The sequence below is a fragment of the Puma concolor genome, chromosome E1 (genome assembly GCF_028749965.1).
Source record: "Puma concolor isolate L17-30 chromosome E1, mPumCon1.1.hap2, whole genome shotgun sequence".
Classification (NCBI taxonomy): Eukaryota; Metazoa; Chordata; class Mammalia; order Carnivora; family Felidae; genus Puma; species Puma concolor.
Window position 1 is genome coordinate 63,436,504 of NC_141680.1, and position 24,946 is coordinate 63,461,449.

At 51.0% G+C, this 24,946-nt stretch overlaps 1 protein-coding gene across 3 annotated transcripts; it reads right to left on the reverse strand.

The window, feature by feature from the left end:
* WDR45B (WD repeat domain 45B) lies at nt 1–24,935 on the reverse strand. Of its 3 annotated transcripts, XM_025927478.2 has the most exons (10): nt 24,803–24,935; nt 16,937–17,011; nt 11,017–11,118; nt 7,581–7,668; nt 6,462–6,556; nt 3,940–4,130; nt 3,303–3,388; nt 2,562–2,663; nt 1,726–1,847; nt 1–1,367 (listed from the first exon to the last, which is right to left on the reverse strand). In XM_025927478.2, exons 1-10 carry the CDS (start codon nt 24,867–24,869, stop codon nt 1,261–1,263), a joined length of 1,035 nt encoding a protein of 344 aa, XP_025783263.1. In that variant the 5' UTR covers nt 24,870–24,935; the 3' UTR covers nt 1–1,260. The 3 variants fall into 3 exon arrangements, with proteins under 3 accessions (XP_025783263.1, XP_086544467.1, XP_086544468.1); XM_086688341.1 differs by lacking the exons at nt 6,462–6,556; nt 7,581–7,668; XM_086688342.1 differs by lacking the exons at nt 6,462–6,556; nt 7,581–7,668; nt 11,017–11,118.
* Between the last annotated feature and the right edge of the window lie 11 nt (nt 24,936–24,946).

The window sequence follows — 24,946 nt, forward strand, 5'->3', positions numbered from 1 at the left end:
TACGACAAAATTAGTCACTTTTATTTAAAAGAAACATTACAAATAAGTGCAAAATTAAATTTCATGATTAAATACACACAAAAGTATAACATGCGTACTTTACACCGAAACCCACATACAAAGTTAGTTGATTACGTGACAGTAAAAGAACAGGCAGAACAGAGAGCTGCTCCCGCAGACGTTTGCTACCTGAAATCAAAACCGTGAAGTTAGGTTTCTTGAAAGGGAATTTCAGCAAATTAAATACCTACTTCTGGGAGTACTAACAACATAGAGCCCATACATAACCTGTGTCAGTTACCACGTTAGAAAACGGTACCGCGTGCCTTTCCTTCCCGTTAGCGTACTGCTACTCTCCCCAACGACCGACCGACCGACCGACCGACCGACCCGAGGCGACGGCCAGGGTCTCCTGCTCCCGCCCAGACGAGGCCTGCTTTGCCCAGATGGCCCACGCTTCCCTCCACCTCCTCCGGATTCCGTGACGCTTTTCTCGGGGACTGATTCTGAAAGTCTACACGTTACTGCTCCCGACACACAAGAGGGACACTCAGGAGACCGCAGGGCACACAGAGTGCGCTGCTCCTGCCTCCACCCCGACAGAAGGACAGGGACGCGGCACAAGCACGCGCACAGCCACGCCACAGGCTCACGACAGGCACGGAGACCAGGACGCGGGCTCGCAGGGAGACGCCCACCCTGTGTTCTCCAACACGGCTGTGTCTCTTCGTGTTCAGACAGGAGGAATACCCTTCTCCTTTTCTAAGGCAAGCTGCTGGTATTATTCCTCTGTTGAAAAATCGGTTGTAACGTAAGAACCGTCATTTACACAGTTGCTCGTTTCCCCACTGCAGACTCAGTAAAAATGATGGAATCTGTCGCCAAAACAAATTTCGATTTGTCCACCGTTTTCTTAACCCAGTCCCTATGTGTGTACGGAGCCCCCAGGTGCACGGCGGGAAGAGGCGGGGGGCGCGGCGGAAGCACGAAAGCATCACAGCTGAACTAAAGGAAACAGGCCAGCAGCCGGGCCCGGGCTGCTCACAGCCACGCGAGTGTCTACGCTGCCTCGGTGATGATTCCTTCTTTAATACTGGGAATGGGAAGCCCTGCTCAGGAAAACAGACAACCACAGAATGGCTTCAGGACCAAGGTCCCCGGGCGGTCCTGCCGCCGGCACCAGCCCCGGGAGTCTGAAGGGCACACTCAGCGCTTTGGCGGCGGTCGGCCGTGGCTCTTGATTGCACTCCTGACGGAGAGTCACAGCTTGTCATCGGTCATTTCCAGAAACTGCGCGTAGACGTCCCGGATGCACTCCCCCTTGGGGTTGAATAGGAATTTGTAGTAGCTGCCGTCTGCACAAATCGCTGAGACAGAAGGAGACCGTTTTACTCATGTGTTTCTTCCCTCAAAGTTCAAAGCAGACAGACCTCACTGAGAGGAACTGTGAACGGCCCTGCTCTGAGCAGCCGCTCAGGGTGACTGTGGGCGACAAGGGACCCCGTTCCTGGCTGAGCACACACATGGCCAGGAACCCAACCTGCTCTAGGGTGGTTTGTGTTTCCCACTTATGTGCGGAGGGGGAAAACCTTGCCCCCACATCTTCTTGGGAAACCCCAGAGGGCAGGGGGCTGGTGTCCCCCTACACAGCTGTGCAGACCCCAAGTGGGACCCCTGCGCCCCAGGAGAGCGAGCACGGGCCAGCCAGCGCCAAGGACCACTTACCGATGACGGCATTTGGCTCTGTTCCAAAGGCACAGATGCACGGAGAGCCTGAGGGAACCTGAAACTTGGAAAAACTCCACTTGGAACTGAAGTACTTTGGAAGGAAACTGGCTGAGGCCAGACTAGGAGGTGAGGGGACACAGAAAAGGGAGGAGAGAAAAGGCAGTTATGTTTCCATGACGAAGGTGAAACATGGCTCCCATACAGCCTGAACCCAGATACTTTAAATTCTACTTTTCCTTTTAGTTTTACTTCTCGCATGAAAAAACTAAGCGCTTCCCAACGGCTTAAGATAAACCCGGAAACCATCAGCACCAGAAGGTGCAGGTGTCTGCGGCCACTAAACGGATTTGCTGAATGTGACAATAGCCGCCAGGGCGCAGGTCCGAGTTCTAAACCACAGGAAAGGTGACTGGATCCTGGTCACACACTAAGCAGCTAAAGACAAGCAAGCAGCGATGTCCCTTTTAGCATCAGGTACTGCGGACACTTGAACAGTGAGCGGGTTAGGGACACCAGCCCCCAGCAGTCGGAATCCCGGGTATAACTTCTGACTCCCACAAAATTTAACTCAGAGCCTACTGGCGACCAGAAGCCTTACCGATAACAAGTAAGTCAATTAACACGATTTGTACGTTTGTGTATTACTGTATTCTCACAATAAAGTAAGCCAGAGAAAAGAAAATCCTCCAGAAAAATGCACTTACAGCCCTATGCTGTACCCGTGTGCACGTGGCCCGCACTGACTCTCAGGGTGTCAGGTGGGTGGTGGATCGGGGCTTCGTTCCGAATGTGCCTGAGGGAGGGACCAGTCCTTTCAGCTCTGGGAAACCTACCTGGACTGTTTATTCCTTTTTGGATCTTCGGCAGCAAAAATGTGCACTGTGCCGTGGTCACTGGACACGCAGATGAGGGACGCATCCGGATTGAAGTTGATGCTGCAGAGAAATCAGATGAAGCTCTGGTTTCGTGTGGATGCAGCGGAGCCCGGCCCCAACCACAGCGCCACAGCACGCGAGCTGGTGCCTTGAGCCTTCCGGAATGAATTCCGGAGAGCAATGTGAAGCACCAGCACCCCCACCCGCCACCCCCGCCCCGGTGCTCTCCGTGGGACCACCCAGCGTGCCACAGCTGGGCCCCTCCTTGGGTGACAGGGAGGGGAAGGGGCTTCCCGTAAACCCACCCTGAGCGCCGCCCCCCCCGCCCCCCGCCGGCTGGAAGGGCCGTGAGAGCAGACAGGAGGGCCCGCCACCGCGGGGCTGCATGGACACACGCCCTGAGTTCATGTAAGAAGTCCATGTTTATCTCACAGACCCGAATGCTGCTCAGCACCTGCCAAGGCCACAAATGCAAAGAAAGAACCACCCACGCGGGGGACTGCCACCGCAGTGCCACCAACACCACAGGGCACCCAAGTGACTACAGGGGAGCTAACAAGGGCTCCGGTGTTTGCCTTAAAAGACCACAGCTTATCCTAGAGAGAAGCCGGAGCAGTGATGGGCTTTAGTCCTGACTCCCTCAGCCACACAGGCCCCGTATCGATGAGGTCGACCCCGGGCAGTGATGGGCCTTCTTACCAATAAATATTAGCTGCTTGGGATCCTCTTCGCAGTTCCTGGATCAAATGCCCTGATGAAGTATCAAATATTCTTATAAGGGTCCCCTTTGAAAAACAGCGAAGCGTTTTATTGTCATTCACAACTTTTTAGTTTTTTGAGACGAGTGTCATACTCACAAACCCATCAGCCCATACAAGCCCTTCCCAAACCCCCCCCCACATGTAAAACTCAACCGGCTCCCTCTGTCCTGCTGGAGAATTCGTTGGTAGCTGTCCAGCCCGAGCGCACCGGGTAGGAGCCAGCCCCCTGGGCACCAGCCCTCCACTAACCCCCCGCATCTCCCGCCCTGGCAGATGCCTAAGCGACTGCCACAGCCAGGCTGACCTGCTCCTGGAGCGGTCAGTTCTGTGCCTAGAGATGCCATCCTCACCAGGACTCCCGTGGCCAGCTGGAAAAACTAACGCTAACTGCTGCCAAACAGAGGAGGCTTCACCAAGTAAAAGGCTTTTCAACTGCAACGTGATTCCTGAGAGAAGGTGGCCGAGAACCCACAGGGAAGGGCCAATTTTCGGCGGGGCCCACGAGTCAGGTCCCCGGAGTGCAAGGGCCGCTGCGGCAGGCACTCGGCTCCATCAAGGAAGGGACACACGCTTACTTTCTCAGATGCGGTTGCAATTCTTGTTCCCTGCAGGTTGAGAGCAATGCAGCTCAGGACGCCCTCGTGGGCAGGAATGTCCACGGGTGGCTTCTCGGTGCTGGCCAGGTCCACGAGCTGCACGTGGCCCGTGTGGGTGCCCGGGAAGGCCAGGAGGGAGTTGTTACTGTTGGGGCACAGGACGCAGAGGCCTGATCGGAGACGGAGAAAACCCATCAGGGACTCATGACTCTAAAAGCCACCACTTTCCCCAAATAAAACTTGCTCTCTGCCCTGTAGCTCTCAAGAAAAAACAGTAAGACTTCTCTATGGGTTTCCATTTATATCAGAATCACAAAATCTTTTCACTGTAAAGGGTGTATCAGAAGACAAAAGTAACTCCTGTGAGGCCGCCTCTTAACTGGAAACATCTGCTGAACTTGTTCTTGAATAAACTCTGTCAAATGTCTGTCTTCCGTGGTGCCAGCTACTGACATACAAAACTGTGAAATCTAAAACCTCCATTAACAATTGCATAAAACAACCAAAAAACTTGGGGATAAGTTTAACAGTGCCTGTATGAGACACTGCAACACGATGTAAAAGAAAACCAAAGGTCTGACAGACGGAGAGAGCCTGATCTGATCTACTGCGGTCACAGCCACAACCTACGTCCCCCTGCAGGGTCGCGTGGTCACAATTAGAGCCTCTGCAGGCTTCCTGAAGAAAGGTGATACTGAAAGTTATAAGGAACAGCAAGGCCAAAGAGTAGCCAAATTTTCTTGTAAAACAAGAACAAAATAGGAAAACTTACACTACCTAATTTTAAGAATTATTTTAGAGCTGCAGAAATCAAAGCAGTATGGTACTGGCTTAAAGACATACCACTGGAACAGAATAAAGAATCCAGAAAAATCTTACACTTACGTGAGTAACAAAAAAAAAGTCTTCTTAACAAATGGCACTAGAAACTGGATATTCACATCGAAAAATACAAATCTGGGCCTGTGCCTCATGCCATACACAAAAAATGGATTAAAGATGTAACTTAAGATCTAAAGTTCCTAGAAGAACATGTAAATGAAAACCTTTGTTTTGCACAAAACCACAGACCAGCTGAAGTTATCTGCAGAAGTGGTAACAAAGAGCCTTATCTAGAACGTACAGAGAACTACAACTCAGATGGTGAGGAGAGGAAGTGAAGACCCCTCATAAAAGATACCAGAATGGCGATAAGCTACATCACCGTCCTCAGAGAAATGTAGAGGACACCGCGGGAGACACCACTACCAGCCCCAGGTTACAAAGAGGGACACAGACACGTGCCGTGCCGAGGCAAGGCCTGCTCCAGCTGGAGCTCTCCTGGATCACCAGTGGGGACACCAGAAGACACAGCCAGACCGTAACTACAGCGGGACCCCGCCACAGTGCTCTTCAGTATTTAGCCAAGAGAAATAAAACTCTACCTCCACGCAAAGACTCGTACGTGAATACTCACAGCAACTTGCGTCCGTAACAGCCAAAACACTGGTGTGGATAAACAATCTGGGATGTCCACACTATGGAATGTTACTTAGCAAGGAAAACAAGCATATCTACTGAACACATGGAGACATCCAAAAAGTACCGTAAGACACCAAGCACATCTGAAAAGGCAGAGCTGGAAGGACAGGTGGGCAAGGGGACCGCCTGAAGAAAAGCTTTTGGGTGACGGTACCGGTTTGTCTGCACTCTGGTGGTAGTTACACAAGTGATTACAATGACTAAATATTACCAAATAATAAACTTGAAATGAGTGAGCTTTAGGGGCGACCATGTGGTTCAGTCGGTTAAGCACCTGACTCTTGATTTCGTCTCAGGTCATGATCCCCAGGTTTGTGAGATCGAGCCCCATGTCAGGCTCTGTGCTGATGGCGCGGAGCCTGCTTGCAATTCTCTGTCTCCCTCCGCACCTTCCCCTCTCAAAAATAAATAAACATTAAAAAAAATGAATGAGTTTTGCGTATATTAGACCTCAATAAAGATAGAATTTAAAAAACCTAAAAATTTTAAAAAGAAATTAAGATGCTATAACGAATAGCAAAGTCAGTCACCTGTAATCCCTGCTCCAAAACAAAGGAGGGAAGAAAGTCCCTCAGAACTCAGTAAAACCCCAAAACCGCGGCCCACCAAGGAGCTCCTGAATGGCTGACAACGACCGTGAAAAAATCCCTCAACCTCCACTCCCCCCACTCCCCTGCCCCATGACTGTGATACAAGAGGGTCTCAGAGGCACTGCCTACCAGGCCAGTCTCTGGAGTGAGCACGTGGCCGGGAGAGCCTTCCAGGAGGAGGTGGAGTGGACCGAGGGAAAGGGTGAAGACGGAAAAAAAGAGGAGCCTGTGTCCGTCAGGGTTCGCCCGATGTGCCTCAGGACCCATCTCACCAGAGCAATGCCACTCAAATAAAGACCAGCCGGAGGACAGGGCACCAAGCACAGGTCTGCGTCCACCCGGACGGAACGTGAAGAAGCCGATTCCCATCGCTGACTCTGAATTTCTTACCTTTAGGGTTATAGCAGGTTTCAAAGACATGCAACTGATGGGGATTATGTGTAAATGTAAACACCTTAATCATGGAGTCCAAGACAACCACAATTCTGGAAAGAAAAAAACAATCAAGATGCCTATTCCCAAAAGTGAAACTCAAGCATCCTGTGACTTCTGTTCTTATCATTTTGAAGCTTAGAACAAACACCACGTACGAAAGTATCCCTCTTGAATCAGAACCCCTTGCAGGTGTCATCTTTGGAGGTCACCAGTGAGCACCGAGGGGTGTGGCAGGCGCTGACGAACGAGGGCCTCCTACCTGGCTGCAGGCTGCCCAACGGACCTTTCTGAGATTTAAAGACATTTTTGGATAATATTTCACCCAGAGTAAGAACCAAGTAGCAATCACAGGGCAGAAATCATTTCTCTATACGCTCTTAGATCCGTCTTGACAATTTAAAATGTTGGAAGGATCCCTATTTGGCTCCAGTATTCGCATTATTAAAGGGCCCTAGAGACCAACATTCCTGGAGGTCACAAACCTAAGAGTCCAGGTCTGACAGTCGCTATTGCATTCACTTTGTTCGGCACCTCTGCCCTCCCACACTGAGGATATGAATCATACCACATTAAGATCCAAAGTAATGAAACTCCAGTAAGAACTTCTCTGTTCTCCTGAGGGCCACGAGGACAACAGCTCAGAGAAGCGACGTCCAACAGGTAAGACCAACGTCACCTTCTCACTGGGGAGTCTCCCAATTTTCCTTTCCCTTCAAAGGGGACATTTACTGAGGCAGCCTTTGGAAAAGCTGGACTCAGAAGGGGGCAAGTCCAGGCTCCCCCTGGTTCCCAGTGGGAACATGCTGGACGGGGACAGGTCTCTGAAGGCCTGAGCGCCACCGGGGACTGCCGGCTTTGTCCACTGACAAACCGCTTCTATGCCAGCCCTGGAAACCCATAAAACTCACACCTTCTTTGCAGCAATACAAATAATCCTACGTCCTTTGGTCATGAACTACCATCATCACATCTGAAGACGACATTTTCCTAAACACACTTTTTCCTCCAGTATGAAGCATTTTAGACGTTTCCAGAGAAAGCAACTAATCCACTTTTAAAACTTAGCAAACCTACCGATCTCGCCGCAGTTTGACTGCTTTGACTTCTGTAGAAAACTCTATTTCAATAACAGTCTTCTTTTTCAGGTCATCCCAGATCATCACTGAAATTTCAGAGAGAACTTATGGGTACACCAATAAAGGGAGGGCACTCTGAAGGGGTCCTTCCCCCTCATTCATCTCCGAGCAGGTAGACGTGCCACTCTCCTGGTGCCCGGTCACACACGGCCGGACGCCTGCGTTCCACCACTCGCCACGCTGTCTCTGGTAGCAGGGTGTTCACGCACCACCCCCCCTTCCCTTCCAGTACCCGGCCGGCTCCACACCACCCCCTGCAGCCGATCTCCCTCCCCCGCCCTTGTGTACACGTACGCACACAGACACGCACGCACACATGCACATGTACGCACAGACACGCACACACACCTCCTCTGCCAACCGCGCCTAGTTTCCAGGTGAACTTCCCCCACCCTCGGTTCCACTGGACTGAGCCAAAAGCAAGCCCACCCACAGTTACTGCTCAGGTGCTAGACACACACCTGAATCAAGAAAAGAAAGGCTTCAGTTTGAACAGATAAAAAAGCAGGGCCAGGGATTTCTCTCACCCCCACCCCACCGTGCCTGCTTCTTCTCACGCCGCGGTGCTTTATGATGTACTAGCCGTCTGCATCCCCAGGGCCAAGGACATGTCCAGACCTCTGAGGAGACAGAGAGCGGCCAGCCCTGTGCCGGGGAAGAGGTGGGGGTACACAGACAGTCTCCATCTCCTCCATCGGTCTCTTGCAAAGCTGTCTAGGAAGGGTGTGAGGTGAGGGAAAGTAAGCTTTCTCAGTAGGTCACGGGCGGGCCAAGAGTGGAAGGGAAGGAATGTCTCCCCCGAGGTCCTGACACCATGGCCAGCTCGCGTCCTGGAGGTGGAATTCACACGGAAGTTTTGCCAGAGGGACTCAGTAACCTCAATTTCAAATCAAGAGAAAACACGTAGAACTACCAAACTTTCGTCAAATTATTCACTAATGAAGAGGTTAAAACTAACCATTCGATGGGGCGCCTGGGTGGCTCAGTCGGTTGAGCATCCGACTTCAGCTCAGGTCACGATCTCACGGTTCGTGAGTTCAAGCCCCGCGTCAGGCTCTGGGCTGATGGCTCAGAGCCTGGAGCCTGCTTCCGATTCTGTGTCTCCCTCTCTCTCTGCCCCTCCCCCATTCATGCTCTGTCTCTCTCTGTCTCAAAAATAAATAAACATTAAAAAAAAATAAAACAAAAACAAAAACAAAACTAACCATTCAAAACTGAAGCAGATTTCTGTTCTTACTCCTTTCAAATACCATCTTGGATTGGTAAATCCCTTCATTTAACAAATCCTGACAGTGGGCTCCTCCTCAAAGGGCAATGAAGCAGCAGCACGTTAAGTGGGACAGAAGCTCAGTCAATGGACTCACCTCACTGAAAGAACAGCCTCCTGGGAAAAGGGCATGTCTACTCTTGAACTCATAAAGCAGGTCAAAAGTCAACTTTCCCTGGTCTGCAACCTAACACCAAAAAGCCTCTGGCCCAAACCAGACAGAACCCAAAGACGAGCCACATCAAGGGTGTCACAAATCCACATGAACTCTATTTTCAGAAATTTCTCAGGGTGCCTCAGCGGCTTCATTGGTTGAGCGTTTTGACTCTTGATTTCGGCTCAGACCATGATCTCGAGGTTCGTGGGTTGAGCCCCACATTGGGCTCTGTGCTGACGGTGCAGAGCCTGCTTGGGGTCCCCCACTCTCTCTCTCTCTCTCTCTGCCCCTCCCCTGCTTGTGCTCTCTATCAAAAATAAATAAATAAAACAAAGTTAAAAAAAATTTTTCTGGAAACAGCATGAGAAAGGCCTAGGGCCAGCAGCTTGATTTCTCACTCACAAAAGGAAAGTGACCAGACCCAACGCCCTGAGCAGTGAGAAAAATCCAAAGACCTGGGTTGATGTTCAATTCCCCACGGCCTCCAAGGGTTGTGAGCTGCCTTCCTGGTGTGCCAGAAATCTGAAATGTTCTGTGCAGGATTTTGCATGTCTGTCTTTTAATATAGCTCCTGATAGCAAAAGGTACATCCACTAATTCTGGAGTTCTTCTTCCGTCCTCCGAGCTCCTGACTCAAAAAAGCAAAAAAAGCCTCCCTGATCTGCCTGAACAGCAAGCACCGTGCAGTCTCAGCTAGAACTCTCCTGGTCACACTGTGGCCACCAGTCTGCTCCAGTCCTGTCTTACTGTGTTTCACAAACATCCTTCACGTTTTAACACCATGTGTCTTAATGTGTAACTATTAAAGTATTAAGAGTAAACTCAGGAAGTAATTTTGACATTATTGACAAAAAATTCTTAATCTTACAAAAGTGTAAACAGACCAAGTTCTTTTTTAAAAAATGCCTTCAGCACTCTACAAAAAGTAAATTTAAATTTTACTCAAAATTTCACAGGGCGCCTGGGTGGCTCAGTCGGTTGGACGTCTGACTTCGGCTCAGGTCAGGTTCTCATCACCTATGCTGACTGCTCAGAGCCTGGAGCCTGCTTCGGATTCTGTGTCTCCCTTTCTCTCTGCCCCTCCCCCACTTGTGCTCTGTCTGTCTCTCTCCCTCAAAAATAAACTTTAAAGCCAGACTTTTACACTCCCATTTCTTTGCGCACACGCGCACACACACACAGGTTTACATACACACACAGACTTACACACACACACACACATATACACAGGTTTACACACACATCAAAACAACACCCTTCAACCTAGAGCCAAGGGCCAAGGTGGTTTTTGTTCTACATGGCAACAAAATCAATGTTTCTGTGAGTCAATGGCTCTTTGTAGGAAAAATAACCTTACTACACTTTGCTTTAAAAAGAATTCGTGGGGCGCCTGGGTGGCGCAGTCGGTTAAGCGTCCGACTTCAGCCAGGTCACGATCTCGCGGTCCGTGAGTTCGAGCCCCGCGTCGGGCTCTGGGCTGATGGCTCAGAGCCTGGAGCCTGTTTCCGATTCTGTGTCTCCCTCTCTCTCTGCCCCTCCCCCGTTCATGCTCTGTCTCTCTCTGTCCCAAAAATAAATAAAAAACGTTGAAAAAAAAAATTAAAAAAAAAAAAAAAAAGAATTCGTAACATTTAGGATACCAACCCCCAGCTGAATGCTCTGAACAAAATGGGGTCCAGAGGCACAGCACGACCGTACATATTTAGCCGACGTTAATCAACAAGCATGTGCTTTTTGTTGATGAGAACAAGTGACCCTTGTCACACACCTCCCCTGGGAGTGGCGGAGACAAGACTCACTCTTTCTAGATGATTCTTGTTAGCGACCAGTCCTTCATACTTCACAGGCTACCAGGGAAGAGCAAACATAGCCACAAACACAAAGATGTTCTAGACAGTTCCAGACATCACTACACGTGAGGCATGGTTAGGAAGCACACAACCACTTTACCTTTGTTAGGAGGGTATTTTGGCTTTTTCCCACCACCGACTAAGGCTAAATAGTTGCAGCGAAACAACATTTCAACATGGCCGACTCCTCCTTCTAGAAATTCTGAAATGATAGTAAAAACAAGTTAGTATGTGGATCTTACAATTTAAAAAGAGATAAGTAAACGGTGCAGATGTCGCAGTCGGCATTTACATATCTGACTGTATGTGTCTGTACAGAGATCTCTGACTGCTGTCAGCGACCAGATGGGTGGCTGGTGGGGACAGGGAGCGAGCCGGGGGCTTTGGACTCCTCTCCGCAGCCGGTCCCCATGAGCCACGCTTCTGCTCTAAGTGCGGAGCACACAGCACCCTAACAAGCCAATGCACCAAAATGTATGAAATGTCTAAACTCGTATTTTAAGGGGCAGCAAGACATCTAAGCTCTAAGAAAACACACTAATTGCTTTCATACAAAAGCAGTTTACCGCTTTAAACACCTCTTCCACTGAAGTCTCAAATGCTCAAAAATGTCTGTGAATTACATGAAGAGGAAACTGCCAGCAGAGTTTCAGAACTCCTCCACAACAGAAGAGGACGAACAACGCTCGCTCAGGGAAGGCGATGGGGACCTGCTGAGAGTCTGGGGCTCACAGAAGCAAACCCCACTCTGGACCATTTTTTTTTTTTTAACGTTTTTTTTTAAATTTTTTTTTTTTTTCAACGTTTATTTATTTTTGGGACAGAGAGAGACAGAGCATGAACGGGGGAGGGGCAGAGAGAGAGGGAGACACAGAATCAGAAACAGGCTCCAGGCTCTGAGCCATCAGCCCAGAGCCCGACACGGGGCTCGAACTCCCGGACTGCGAGATCGTGACCTGGCTGAAGTCGGACGCTTAACCGACTGCGCCACCCAGGCGCCCCTTAACGTTTATTTTTGATAGAGATAGAGCACTAGTGGGGGAGGGACAGAGAGAGAGGGAGACATGGGATCCGAAGCAGGCTCCAGGTTCTGAGCTGTCAGCACAGAGCCCGACACGGGGCCTGAACTCACAAACTGCGAGATCATGACCTGAGCTGAAGTCAGACGCTCAACCGACTGAGCCACCCAGGCGCCCCTGGACCGTTTCTATTACAGAACACAACCAGCCCATCCAGTTCTCTCCAGCTCTCCACTCTGGTCAGCAAGGACCGGAGCTCCTGGCACCGTGAGGGCACAGCAAAGGGCAAGTGAGGAATCAGAGCCTCTGAAAGTCAGAAGTTAACACAAGATCAACTTCTACCTGCTCAGTCATGGCTTTTCAAGATGATTCCTAAGCTCGTCAGCTCACTCTTGTAAAGTTCAAGGCCTCGTAGAAACCCTAGAAAGGACGAACTATCTACTTGATGCTGAGCAACATGGGATTGAACTGCATGGGTCCACTTATGTGCAGATTTTTTTTTTTTATAAATACAGATACTGTAAATGTATTTTCTCTCATGATTTTCTTTTTTTAAGTTTTATTTATTTAAGTGATGTCTACAGCCAATGTGGGGATCAAACTCATGATCGTGAGATCAAGAGTTGGATGCTCTACTGACTGAGCCCTTCTTACGATTTTCTCAGTTAACATTTTCTTTTCTCTAGCTTTACTGTATGAATACAGTGCAGGATGCATATAACGTACAAAATATGTGTTAAATTGACTTTATGTTACCAGTAAGGCTGCTGGTCAACAGTAGACTATTATCAGTTAAGTTTTTTGGGGGGTCAAAAGTCACATACAAATTTTCGATTATAGGGGGGAGTGGGGTGTGTGTGTGTCATCACCCCTAACCGTGTTGTTCAGGGTTAACTGTAATATATTTATACAAGCATCTGGTGTCTTTTTTCTAATTTTTCCCCTTCAGATAAAATCCTTTAGGTATAATTAATGAGTCAAATATGTGAAATGAACACATTTGGCTAAATTACCCTACAAAAAGATCCTCCCAACTTAAACTGTACCGTTAAGGTTATGAAGCAAGGTCATGGAAAGGTCTGCTTCTCCACGCCTTCAGCAAAGCTACACGCTAACTTGCTAACACCCCCTCATGGTAATCGGTTCACCCCCCTCCACTTCCCGTGCCTCCCGTTTCCCTCTAGGCCCTTCATCTCGGGACGTGCTGGGGTGACCACATGAGCACGAAGTCCATGTGAACTTCTGTGACATTAGACAAAAGCAAGTATTAAGGCCCCAACACACTGTCAGGTCAGGCAGGCTGCTGGACTGGGTAACGTCGGGAATTGTGCACAACAGGTCACCTCTTATTCCCAGATGCTTGGTGGGTCACACTCCTATTCATGACTGTACCCCCAGCCCCAGCGTAGCACCAGACACTGGAAGGCATCTGACCACCACCCACGGGGCCCAAACACAAGCAGCCCTCACCTGCACTCCACCTCAGGCACGTGGTGTTCTTTCTAGGTCTCTGTCTCCTCTCTACTTCCCCACTTGTGGCTGCCAACATCACATGTGTGAACACTGGTCACAGGGAGGGAACGGCGGGTGGCACTGCAGACGGGAAATCCTCTGAGCCCTCTGCCCACCTTGCAGACTGTGCAAGCTCACTAAGCATGAGCTGTACATGTTCCAACCATTTCCACATTGTGGGACAGTTGTGTTTCCAAATGAATAGTGAAGGTAACTTTTCACTAGTACTCCGTGTCTCTATAAATCACTCACTGGGTACCGTATTTTATCCAAACTTATCATTCTTGAACCTTCTTTCTAGCATACGCTCAGATGTGAATCCGAGTCCTACACTGGGACCCCACAGCATTATTATGAACACCCTCCCCGGGGCCCCACGGCCTTCCTGGAATGAAGCAGAGCCGCAAACCCGCCACTCCAGGTGTGAGACGCAGCACCTACAACACACGCCTGGGAGGGACGGAGGGAGGGGAAAGCTCCCAGTCCCTGCCAGCAGTAGGCACACCTGGAAGGGCCAGGGCAGGGCCAGTCTCACCTAGTCAGTGCCAGTCACACTGGAGGTAAGGCCGACAGCCCCAATGGGGGGGGGAGGGTGTGACCACTAAAATGCAGGCACACTTCCTTCCTCCTCATTGAGGAAAGGAAACCACCAAGATAAAACAGGAACAAGGTCCAGCCTGTTTTCTGTTGAGTTGTAAGTTGCCAGAAATGTAACAGCAGACCAACCGACAAGTGCACAGGGGTGGGGTGGCTTCATTAAAATACACCTTGAAGGGGAGCCTGGGTGGCTCAGTTGGTGAAGCATCAGACTCTTGATTTCAGCTCAGGTCATAATCTCACAGTTCGTGAGTTCGAGCCCCACATCGGGCTCTGCATTGACAGCATGGAGTCTGCTTGGGTTTCTCTCTTCCTCTCTCGGCCTCTCCCTCATGCTTGCACTCTCTCTCTCTCTCTCTCAAAACAAACAAACATTAAAAATAAATAATAGGGGCACCTGGGTGGCTCAGTCAGTTAAGTGTCTGACTTTGGCTCAGGTCATGATCTTGCGGTTTGTGGGTTCAAGCCCTGCATCGGGCTCTGTGCTGACAGCTCGGAACCTGGAGCCTGCTCCAGATTCTGTGTCTCCCCCTCTCTCTGCCCCTCCCATGCTCACGCTGTCTCTCTTAATAATAAACGCTAAAAAAGTTTTTTTTAATTTTTTTTTTATTAACGTTTTATTTATTTTTGAGACAGAGAGACAAGAGCATGAACGGGGGAGGGTCAGAGAGAGGGAGACACAGAATCCAAAACAGGCTCCAGGCTCTGAGCTGTCAGCATGGAGCCCGATGCGGGGCTTGAACTCACAGACTGTGAGATCATGACCTGAGCCGAAGTCGGACGCTCAACCACCTGAGCCACCCAGGCACCCCAAAAAAGTTTTTTTTTAAATAAATAAATAAATAAATAAATAAATAAATAAATAAATAAGATGCACCATCCAAAAGCTGTCCCATAGTTCAGCAGAGCAGCAAGAGGGAATGATACATGCCGTCAGCACGAACGGCAACAGCAAACCCTTCTAGAACTCAGACTCTTAGATAGTTCCTGTCTACCTTTTTATAAGAAATCCTGAATCTGTTATAAAAGTTTCAGCAATTAGGAGACAGCTGTCAATATACTGCTAATGATTCAACTTTGAAACTTTGAACTCCAAGTTTCTGGGTCACTCTAAGTAAAAGGTACCCTGAGATGTGCAAGTCAAACCGTTTCAAAGTACTTTGTAACTATTTATCCATACAAAGGAGAGTTGTCTTAATTCACTAAGCAACCAAAAGTAAGTAAAAGTCAGAGACTTAGAAGGCCGCCAGGAGACTCCCATCACCGGCCTGGACCTCTTGCGGATTCATTCTCCAAGAGCTCACTACTGCTGGGCTGAGAAATTATGAGCACAAGCTTACACAGCAATAAACACGTGTGCGAGGCACTCCTCTGTGTGTCTTAAGCCCTCTAATTCAGTGATCTTCACAATAACCTTAGAAAGTAGACAGTTACCACCTTAATTTCACACAAAGAAAGTGAAGCCAGGAGAAGGTGAGGCACCTGCCCAAGGCCACACAGCCGCCTAGTAAGGGGGGCAGAGCCAGATTCCACCTCAACAAGGAGGGTCCGGTATCTAAGCCCTTACCTACCAGCCACGCTGTCTTTCTCTAATAAATTAAAGTCATAGACCTCCGCTTATAAAATAAACTCCTAGACAATAAAGCACCACTTACTGTCTTACATGGCAACGTAGTCGTACAAAGACTGTACTTGACAAAGGGATTCCGTTGCCGGAAAGATTTCTGGAAATCCTTGATGTTGGGTTATTAGTTGTGAAAATGGAAGGGGGGCTACCTCGTGGAGCACCAGGATACAGGAACTTCCTCTTACAAATAAGAAACAGTTCTAGCGGCAAAAAATCTAGCATCTGCAATGAACGAAAACCAAAACCCCAACTGCAGGGAAAAAAAGGGATGTTTCTCATTTTCTATGATTTGTCCGAGATTTGTTCATCTGTCGGCAGTGCTTGATTCTCCCAGCAAGTAATGACCAGGAGACACCAAAAGCTTAAGAAAAATACACTGGGGGAACAAAAACTGAAAAAAAACTCTACCTGTAAAATTAACATTTTTTCCTGTCAAATAGTAAAAAGACCATTACCTTAATATTACCAATAGAAGTCCTGATTCTATTTAAGTTCACTTAGAAGCTTCTGAAAACTTGTATTCCACAAAAACATAATTTAAGGCACTGAAATAAGTAAACAGAAGCAACTATAATTTATTGCTACAGATAATATTTCCTAAGTGGTCGCTTATCAACAGTTAGGCATCGGGGCGCCTGGGTGGCTCAGTCGGTTAAATGCCAGACTTCAGCTCAGGTCATGATCTCACGGGTTGTGGGTTGGAGCCCCACATCAGGCTGAGCTGACAGCTCAGAGCCGGGAGCCTGCCTTGGATTCTGTGTCTCCCTCTCTCTCTGCCCCTCCTCTGCTTGCGCTCTGTCTCTCTCTCTCTCTCTCTCAAAAATAAACATTTTAAAAAATAAAATAAATTTTAAAAATAAAGAGTTGGGCATCCCATGTGCTGAATTCAACCATCGTGTGAGCTGTCTGCAATTTTACGTTCAGCAGGACGAGTGAAGACAGCCTGCATCAACCACACTGTGCTCTTCAGGACAGCCAGCAAGGACTGAAGACAGGGCAGACACACACAAGTTTCAAAGTTCACATTCGCCAGAGAAACCAGCGTCGGGCCACACCCGGTGCATCACCGCTGGATCCTGGCCCCACAGAGCTGGGCACTAGTGGCAACTTGAAGAAAGAAGAGGACAGCCCCATCCAGGCTGACGCAGGGCCAAGAACCTCCTAGCTACCTCCCAAACCAGCCCCTCCCCCATCGGTAAGGGGAAATGTCGATTCTTTGAAGGTTAGAAAACAGGAGAAACCAGGAAATGTCAGTCACTCCTTACCTTGCTTCTCTTTTTCTTTCAGTGGATCAGTGTTATAGACCCGGAATCCGTTTTCCATCCCACATGCAAAGCATCCTGAAGTGTGAGAAAGGCCGGTTAATCATCTCAAAGGGGTCCCAGCTAAGCGCCCTGGGACTGGGACCGAACCGGCAAAAGCAAGGGGTCCAGAGAGAGCAGCCATTCCTAAGAGCTCCCGCAGATGCTCTGACCTCACGGGCGCAGTCTGCACACGCCACAACTATCTTCCTCAGGGCCGTGCGCACACGCGCGTGCGCACACACACGACGTGCACAACCTAGCACGTTTCCAGTCTCTCATCTAACACGATAAAGAGCCTCCGGAGTCCCTCCAACCTCCTGCTGCAGGGCTTTCTTCCCGAAGGCCAGCTCCGCCTGAACTCCTGGTTCCATGACAAGTCGGCCAGCTGCCGCCACGGCACCTGCCTCTCGCTAACACTCACCGCTGGCCTCCCCCATCCTGCACACCTGTCTCCGGTGCTGTCGACCTGGAGAGGCGAGGACAGAACAATAAAGTCCACGCCTCCCGGAGGACAGCTGCAAGCGGGAATCCCAGCAAGCGTGGACACTCCGGACTGGAGCAGGGGCGTGGACTTCCAGAAGGTGGCCTGAGGTCTCCCACGACCTCCTCCCACCTGTAGACAAGCTGAACCCTTAAAATCCTGTCAAGGTCACTGTGAGTCCAAATCACACACCAGGTTGTTAATGGTCCAATTAACACCAACTAAAACAGCCAACGTGGTAGAAAACACCAAGTAGTAAGTGGGTGTAAGGGCATGGGAACTCTCAACCTGGTGGACGGCAAACCAGCAGAACCGCTCTGGAAAGCTGTTTGCGCCAGGTACTACAGTCGTCAACTGTGCTCCTTGGCGGATATACCTTGCAGAAATGACAACATATGTTCACCAAAGGCATGCATTCGACTGTTCACAGCAGTGCGATCATACACCATTAACAGCCAGAAGCTGGGAACCTACCTAAATGCCCCCCTCAATGGTGGACTGAATTAATTGTGATATATTCACACACACAAAAACACTATGCATCAATGAGAATGATCTATAGCGATACTCAGCAATGTGGAAAATATCTCACAAACAGCATGTTGAATAAAAAAAAAGTCAGGAATAAGGGGAGTTTGGGTGGCTTAGTCGCTTAAGCATCCGACTTTGGCTCAGGTCATGATCTCCCGACTCATACGTTTGAGCCCTGCGTCGGGCTCTGTGCTGACAGCTCAGAGTCTGGAGCTGCTTCAGATTGTGTGTCTCCCTCTCTCTCTCTCTGCCCCTTCCCCGCTTGCACTGCCCCTCTCTCCCCCAAAAATAAACAAACGTTAAAAAAAGTGTTTTTAAACAAATCAGCAAGAATGATGTACGGAGACAAAACTAATCTAAGTGGCTGGAAGTTAGACTGAGCCAGTGGCTGGGAGGATGGCCAGGCGTTAATGGTCCAATTATGTTCAGGTATGTTCAGTTTCTTAACCTGGGTGCTAGGTTCAGTTTGGAAAGTCATCAGGTGAAGACAGGGTACGTGCACTTTTCTGTAAGTCCGGCATACTTCAGTAAAAAGTTAGAAGGAAAAGTATTCCGAACACCAAAAGTTGGAAACCCTCTCTGAGAAGGCCAGGCATCATCCTCGCTGTCTTCACAGGCCTCTTTCCCAGAGAGGAACCATCAGCCCAACAGCTGGTGACCCCACACACCCTTGGGTTAGCTCTAGTGGTGCAGAAACAGGGCGTCGGGATCCCTGAAGGGCATTCTTCCATACACAGGTGCGCCTTGTTTCATTTTGCTGCACAGACATTACGTTTCTCACAAATCCAAGATCTGTGGTGACCGTGCCTCAAGCAAGTCTGTCAGCACCATTTTTCCACAACCTTTGCTGGCTCAGGTCTCGGTTTCACATTCTACTAATTCTAGCAATATTTTGAACTTTTCCATTATTGTATTTGTGATGGTGACCTGTGACCAGTGATTACAAATCACCAAAACTCAGATGATGGCTAGCATTTTTTAGCAGTGAAATACTTTTGAATTAAGGCATGTACATTGGTTTTTTAAGACATAATGCTACTGCATGCTGAACAGACTATAATATGGTGTAAACATAACTTTTAGAAGCACTAGGAAATCAAATATTCATCTGACTCACTTTATTGTAACAGTCCCTCTACTGCCGGTGGTCTGGGACCAAACCTGTAATGTCTCGGAGGTGTGTCTGCACAGACTACTTACGTACAGCCCACATGCAAACACACCCCTATTTCCTGTAACCACAGTGAAGTAGCCCAAGGAAGTCAATCTGTGGCCTCAGGTCTAGGTCCAGGCAGAAGCAAGTGCTCTATGTAGACAAGGGTACATACTCAAACATTTGTGTTTCCCAAAGGAATAGAGAGAAAAATAGCCAGCCAACTTAAAGAAATGTACATCTCGGGGTGCCTGGGTGGCTCAGTCGGTTGAGCGGCTGACTTTGGCTCAGGTCATGATCTCGCGGTCCGTGAGTTCGAGCCCCGCGTCGGGCTCTGTGCTGACAGCTCAGAGCCTGGAGCCTGTTTCGGATTCTGTGTCTCCCTCTCTCTGACCCTCCCCTGTTCATGCTCTGTCTCAAAAATAAATAAACGCTTAAAAAAAAAAAAGAAATGTACATCTCGACACTTAAGAGTCTTGAAGAACACAGTGCAAATTATCTTTAGAAGTTCGAATGTTTAAAATCATGAATGCCCTTTTAAAAATGTTTTCTTGTTCACCTGAAATGAATGTAACACTGTGTGTCAACTATATTTCACGTAAGAAAATTAAACAATGATTTCTAAGCCAAAAGTTGCAATGAGAGTTTAAAATGCTTAATGAAAATTACGGGTAACTGTACGGATCAGTCGGTTAAGCGTCGGACTCTTAGTTTCAGCTAAGGTCACCACCCTGGGTTCCAGCCCTTATTGGGCTCTGTGCTAACATTGCAGAGCCTGCTTGGGATTCTCTCTCCTTCTGCCCCTCCCCCATTTGTATTTGAGCTCGCTCACTCTCTCTCTCTCCCTCCGTCCCTCAAAATACATAAACTTTAAAAAAAATCATGGGGGCGCCTGGGTGGCTCAATCGGTTGGATGACCCACTCTTGATTTTGGTTCAGGTCAAGATCTCACAGTTCATGAGATCGAGCCCCACATCAAGCTCTGAACTGGCAGTACAGAGCCTGCTTGGTATTCTCGCTCTAAATAAATAAATAAACGTAGGGGCGCCTGGGTGGCTCAGTCAGTTGAGCGCCTGACTTCGGCTCAGGTCATGATCTCACAGTTCATGGGTTGGAGCCCCGCACTGGGCTCTGTGCTGACAGCTCAGAGCCTGGAGCCTGCTTCGAATTCTGTGTCTGCTTCTCTCCTGCTCACACTCTCTCTCTCTCTCTCTCTCTAAAATAAAATAAACATTAATAAATAAATAAACATTAAAAAGATAGATATTGAAACAAAAATACTCAGGGGCGCGGGGGGTGCTCAGTTGGTTAAACATCCAACTTCAGCTCAGGTCACGATCTCACAGTTTGTAGGTTCGAGCCCCCCATCGGGCTCTGTGATGACAGCGCGGAGCCCGTTTCAGATTCTGTGTCTCCCTCTCTCTCTGCCCCTCCCCTGTTCACATTCTGTCTCTCAAAAACAAACATAGATTAAATAAATTTTTTTTAGGGGCGCCTGGGTGGCGCAGTCGGTTAAGCGTCCGACTTCAGCCAGGTCACGATCTCGCGGTCCGGGAGTTCGAGCCCCGCGTCGGGCTCTGGGCTGATGGCTCACAGCCTGGAGCCTGTTTCTGATTCTGTGTCTCCCTCTCTCTCTGCCCCTCCCCCGTTCATGCTCTGTCTCTCTCTGTCCCAAAAATAAATAAACGTTGAAAAAAAAATTTTTTTTAAGCTATGCAAAAGTTAAAAACCAGCATAAGTAAAAACAAAATGTAATAAACTCAATTATCTGGCATAAATTTTTATCATAGAGAATTAATCCGAAAATAACCAGAAGTTTAAGAGTAAGGCTTTTATTTTTTTCAAAAACACTAACTTTACTTACAAACTGTTACAATGAAATGAGCTGGGTTTACAAAAGGGTATTTTTTAGGCAACTGAAATAGATCCTTTTAAGAGCCACAATTGTATTTTAAAAACAATCTTTGGGGCACTTGGGTGGCTGAGTTAGTTAAGTGACTTTTTTGGCTCCGGTTATGATCTCATGGTTGGTGAGCTCCAGCCCCACATCGGCTCTGCTCTCTCACTGCAGAGCCTGCTTAGGATCCTCGGTCTCCCTCTTTCTGCCTCTTGTGCGCGCGCGATCTCTCTCTCAAAAATAAATAAACGTTAAAAAAAACTTTGATGAAATCTTTATAAAAATACTATAAACTTCACTGGTTTCTTAAATAGTATCATGAGTCTCAATTACTATACTGAAACGTAACACACAAACTCCTCACCCCACAGCAAGGCAAGTGGGCAAGAACGATCCTCTTGCACTAAATGACCTCAAGTCACCCAGCCTTCTTGCTTCTGTAAACAGGAAAGGCGCGGCACAAGTGTTTACAGTTACCTCTCCTCTCCCTCACTACTGGAGGACCAACTCTTTCCACTGAAGACGGTGTTGAAGAGTTGTTGTATCACTGTTAATTCCGTACAGAGCTCTCGGTGGTTATCCAAACCCATTAAAACCTTACTGGCCTCGTCTGGTAATCAAACCCCAAAGCGTCCAGCCACATAACTGTCCAACGTCCGACACCTGACCGCAAACTCACGCCTCGTTCCTTGGGAACACGTTCTTCCACAATCCGGGCAGTCCTGCCCGCTGGAAACCAGCACTCAGCCCACAGCACACACGCCCCCACCATCCACCTGCCACCTCCTCCAAGAACCCCTCCACGAGCTCAGAGCCAGCTCCGCCCTCAAGAACCCCTCCATGAGCTCAGAGGCTGGCTCCTCCCCCAAAAAAACCCTCCACGAGCTCAGACACCAGCTCCCCCCCACCAAAGAACCCCTCCACAAGCTCACAGGCCGGCTCCCCCCTCAAGAACCCCTCCACAAGCTCAAAGCCGGCTCCCCCCACCAAGAACCCCTCCACAAGCTCAAAGGCCAGCTCCCCCCCCAAAAAAAAACCCCTCCACGAGCTCACAGGCCAGCTCCCCTCCCAAGAACCCCTCCAGGAGCTCAGAGCCTGCTCCCCCCCCCACCAAAAACCCCTCCACGAGCTCAGAGACCAGCTCCCCCCCCCCCAAGAACCCCCTTCACGAGCTCAGATACCGGCTCCCCCCCCCACCAAGAACCCCTCCACAAGCTCACAGGCCGGCTCCCCCCCAAGAATCCCCCTACGAGCTCACAGGTCAGCTCCCCCTAAGAACCCCTCCACGAGCTCAGAGCCTGCTCACCCCCACCAAGAACCCCTCCACAAGCTCACAGGCCAGCTCCCCCCAAGAACCCCTCCACGAGCTTACAGGCCGGCTCCCCCCCCAAAAAAAAACCCTTCCACGAGCTCACAGGCCAGCTCCCCCCCTCCAAGAACCCCTCCACAAGCTCACAGGCCAGCTCCCCCCAAGAACCCCTCCATGAGCTCAGAGCCAGCTCCCCCCCCCCAAGAACCCCTCCACAAGCTCACAGGCCGGCTCCCCCCCTCAAGAACCCCTCCACGAGCTCAGAGCCGGCTCCCCCCACCAAGAACTCCTCCACGAGCTCACAGGCCCCCCCCAAAACCCCCTCCACGAGCTCACAGGCCAGCTCCCCCCCTCCAAGAACCCCTCCATGAGCTCACAGGCTGGCTCCACCCCCCCCAAGAAATCCTCCAAGAGCTCAGAGACCGGCTCCCCCCCCCAAGAAATCCTCCAAGAGCTCAGAGACCGGCTCCCCCCACCAAGAACCCCCTCCACGAGCTCAGATACCGGCTCCCCCCCCCACCAAGAACCCCTCCACAAGCTCACAGGCCAGCTCCCCCCAAGAACCCCTCCACGAGCTTACAGGCCGGCTCCCCCCCCAAAAAAAAACCCTTCCACGAGCTCACAGGCCAGCTCCCCCCCTCCAAGAACCCCTCCACAAGCTCACAGGCCAGCTCCCCCCAAGAACCCCTCCATGAGCTCAGAGCCAGCTCCCCCCCCCCAAGAACCCCTCCACAAGCTCACAGGCCGGCTCCCCCCCTCAAGAACCCCTCCACGAGCTCAGAGCCGGCTCCCCCCACCAAGAACTCCTCCACGAGCTCACAGGCCCCCCCCAAAACCCCCTCCACGAGCTCACAGGCCAGCTCCCCCCCTCCAAGAACCCCTCCATGAGCTCACAGGCTGGCTCCACCCCCCCCAAGAAATCCTCCAAGAGCTCAGAGACCGGCTCCCCCCCCCAAGAAATCCTCCAAGAGCTCAGAGACCGGCTCCCCCCACCAAGAACCCCCTCCACGAGCTCAGATACCGGCTCCCCCCCCCACCAAGAACCCCTCCACAAGCTCACAGGCCAGCTCCCCCCAAGAGCCCCTCCACAAGCTCAGAGACCGGCTCCCCCCACCAAGAACCCCCTTCACGAGCTCAGATACCGGCTCCCCCCCCCACCAAGAACCCCTCCAGAGCTCACAGGCCAGATTCCCACCAACCCCCGCCACCACCACCAAGAACCCCTCGACAAGCTTAGAGGCCGCAACCAAGCTCGCCCTCCTCCCACACACATCTCGGGCCTACTCCCACCGCCCACCTGTGACACCACAGTCGACACCTGTGGACAGGTCGGACCTGACCCTCAGCGCCGGGCAGGGCGGGGGCGCAAGGTAAACACGCGCCGGCCGCAACGAGGCAGCACCGACTACTGAAATCGAGTTTCCCAAAAACGGGGCCTACGGCACTTTCTCGGGTTCCCCTCAGACACAAAACTTGCGAAGCTGCCACGCAAAAGCCCTCAGGAGCGTGTCCCGGGGCGGCCGCTGTCACCCGGCTCCTCCCGGAGGCAAAACCCTGGCTCCGCAGCGGGGGCAGCTCCTCGGATCGAGTTCCTCCCCGCCCCTCCCGCCCGCACCCTGCGGGCCTTCCCGGACGCGGCTGCAGGGCTGGCTTAAACCACCCAGGGGGCCTCAGCTGGACTCAAAACCGGGAGGAAAGCGCGTTTCCCGCCACCCCCAAGGCTTCCCCAACAACCAAGTCCTTTGATTTCACTCGGCAAGACACGCCGGGGTAGCTCACGGGCACGCTCCCGGTAATCGGACCGGAAAGGCGAGGGCGACCTCAGCCCGACCGGGCCGCTGGGCCGCGAGAATCGTCGAGAGGCCCAACCCGCAGCGGACAAGAAAGCAGGCGTTGTCAAGCCACCACCGCTTACGTGGAGACCCTAAACGAGTGCGGGAAAAAGCGCGGAGTTCCGAAGCAGACCCTAGTGTGCGCCGTGAGAAAAGCCCCGGGTAGCCGAAGCCGGTGGGAGCCCGCAGGGCCCTGAGCGAGTGGGTGCGGCAGCCGCCCGGAGCTCCACGGAAGTCCGGAGGGGAGCGACCCCCCCCCCGCCCGGGGTGCCGCCTCGGGGAGGGGGCCAGTGGGGACGGGGACTTCAGGGGAGGCCAGGTCAAGGGGGGGGGGGTGGACGTGAGGGAAGGGGACCGGCCGGGTCGGAGGGTGTCGGGGGAGGGGTCAGACCCGGTGAGGAGCGTCCGGGGTGGGAACGGGCCGAGCTGGCCGGTGTTCGGGGAGGGCCGGTTGGGCCCGGACGGGGGGGTGCCTCGGGGGAGGGGCCCGGCTGAGTCGGGGGGGGGGAGGGTCGTCGGGAAGGGACCTGGCCGGGTGAGGAGCGTGGGGGAGGGGCCGGCCCGATCCGGGGACTCCGGGAAGAGGCCGGGTCGGGGCCCGGGCGCGCGCAGGGGCGCCCTCACCGTGGTCCTGGTTGAAGCCGGCGTAGAGCAGCCCGTTGCCGTGAGGGTTACACGGCAGGAGGTTCATGGCGCCGCCGCGAAGGGTCCGCCGCTCCTCAGCGCCGCATGTCCTCGGGGAGGCCGGGGGCTGGGGTCCCGTCTGCC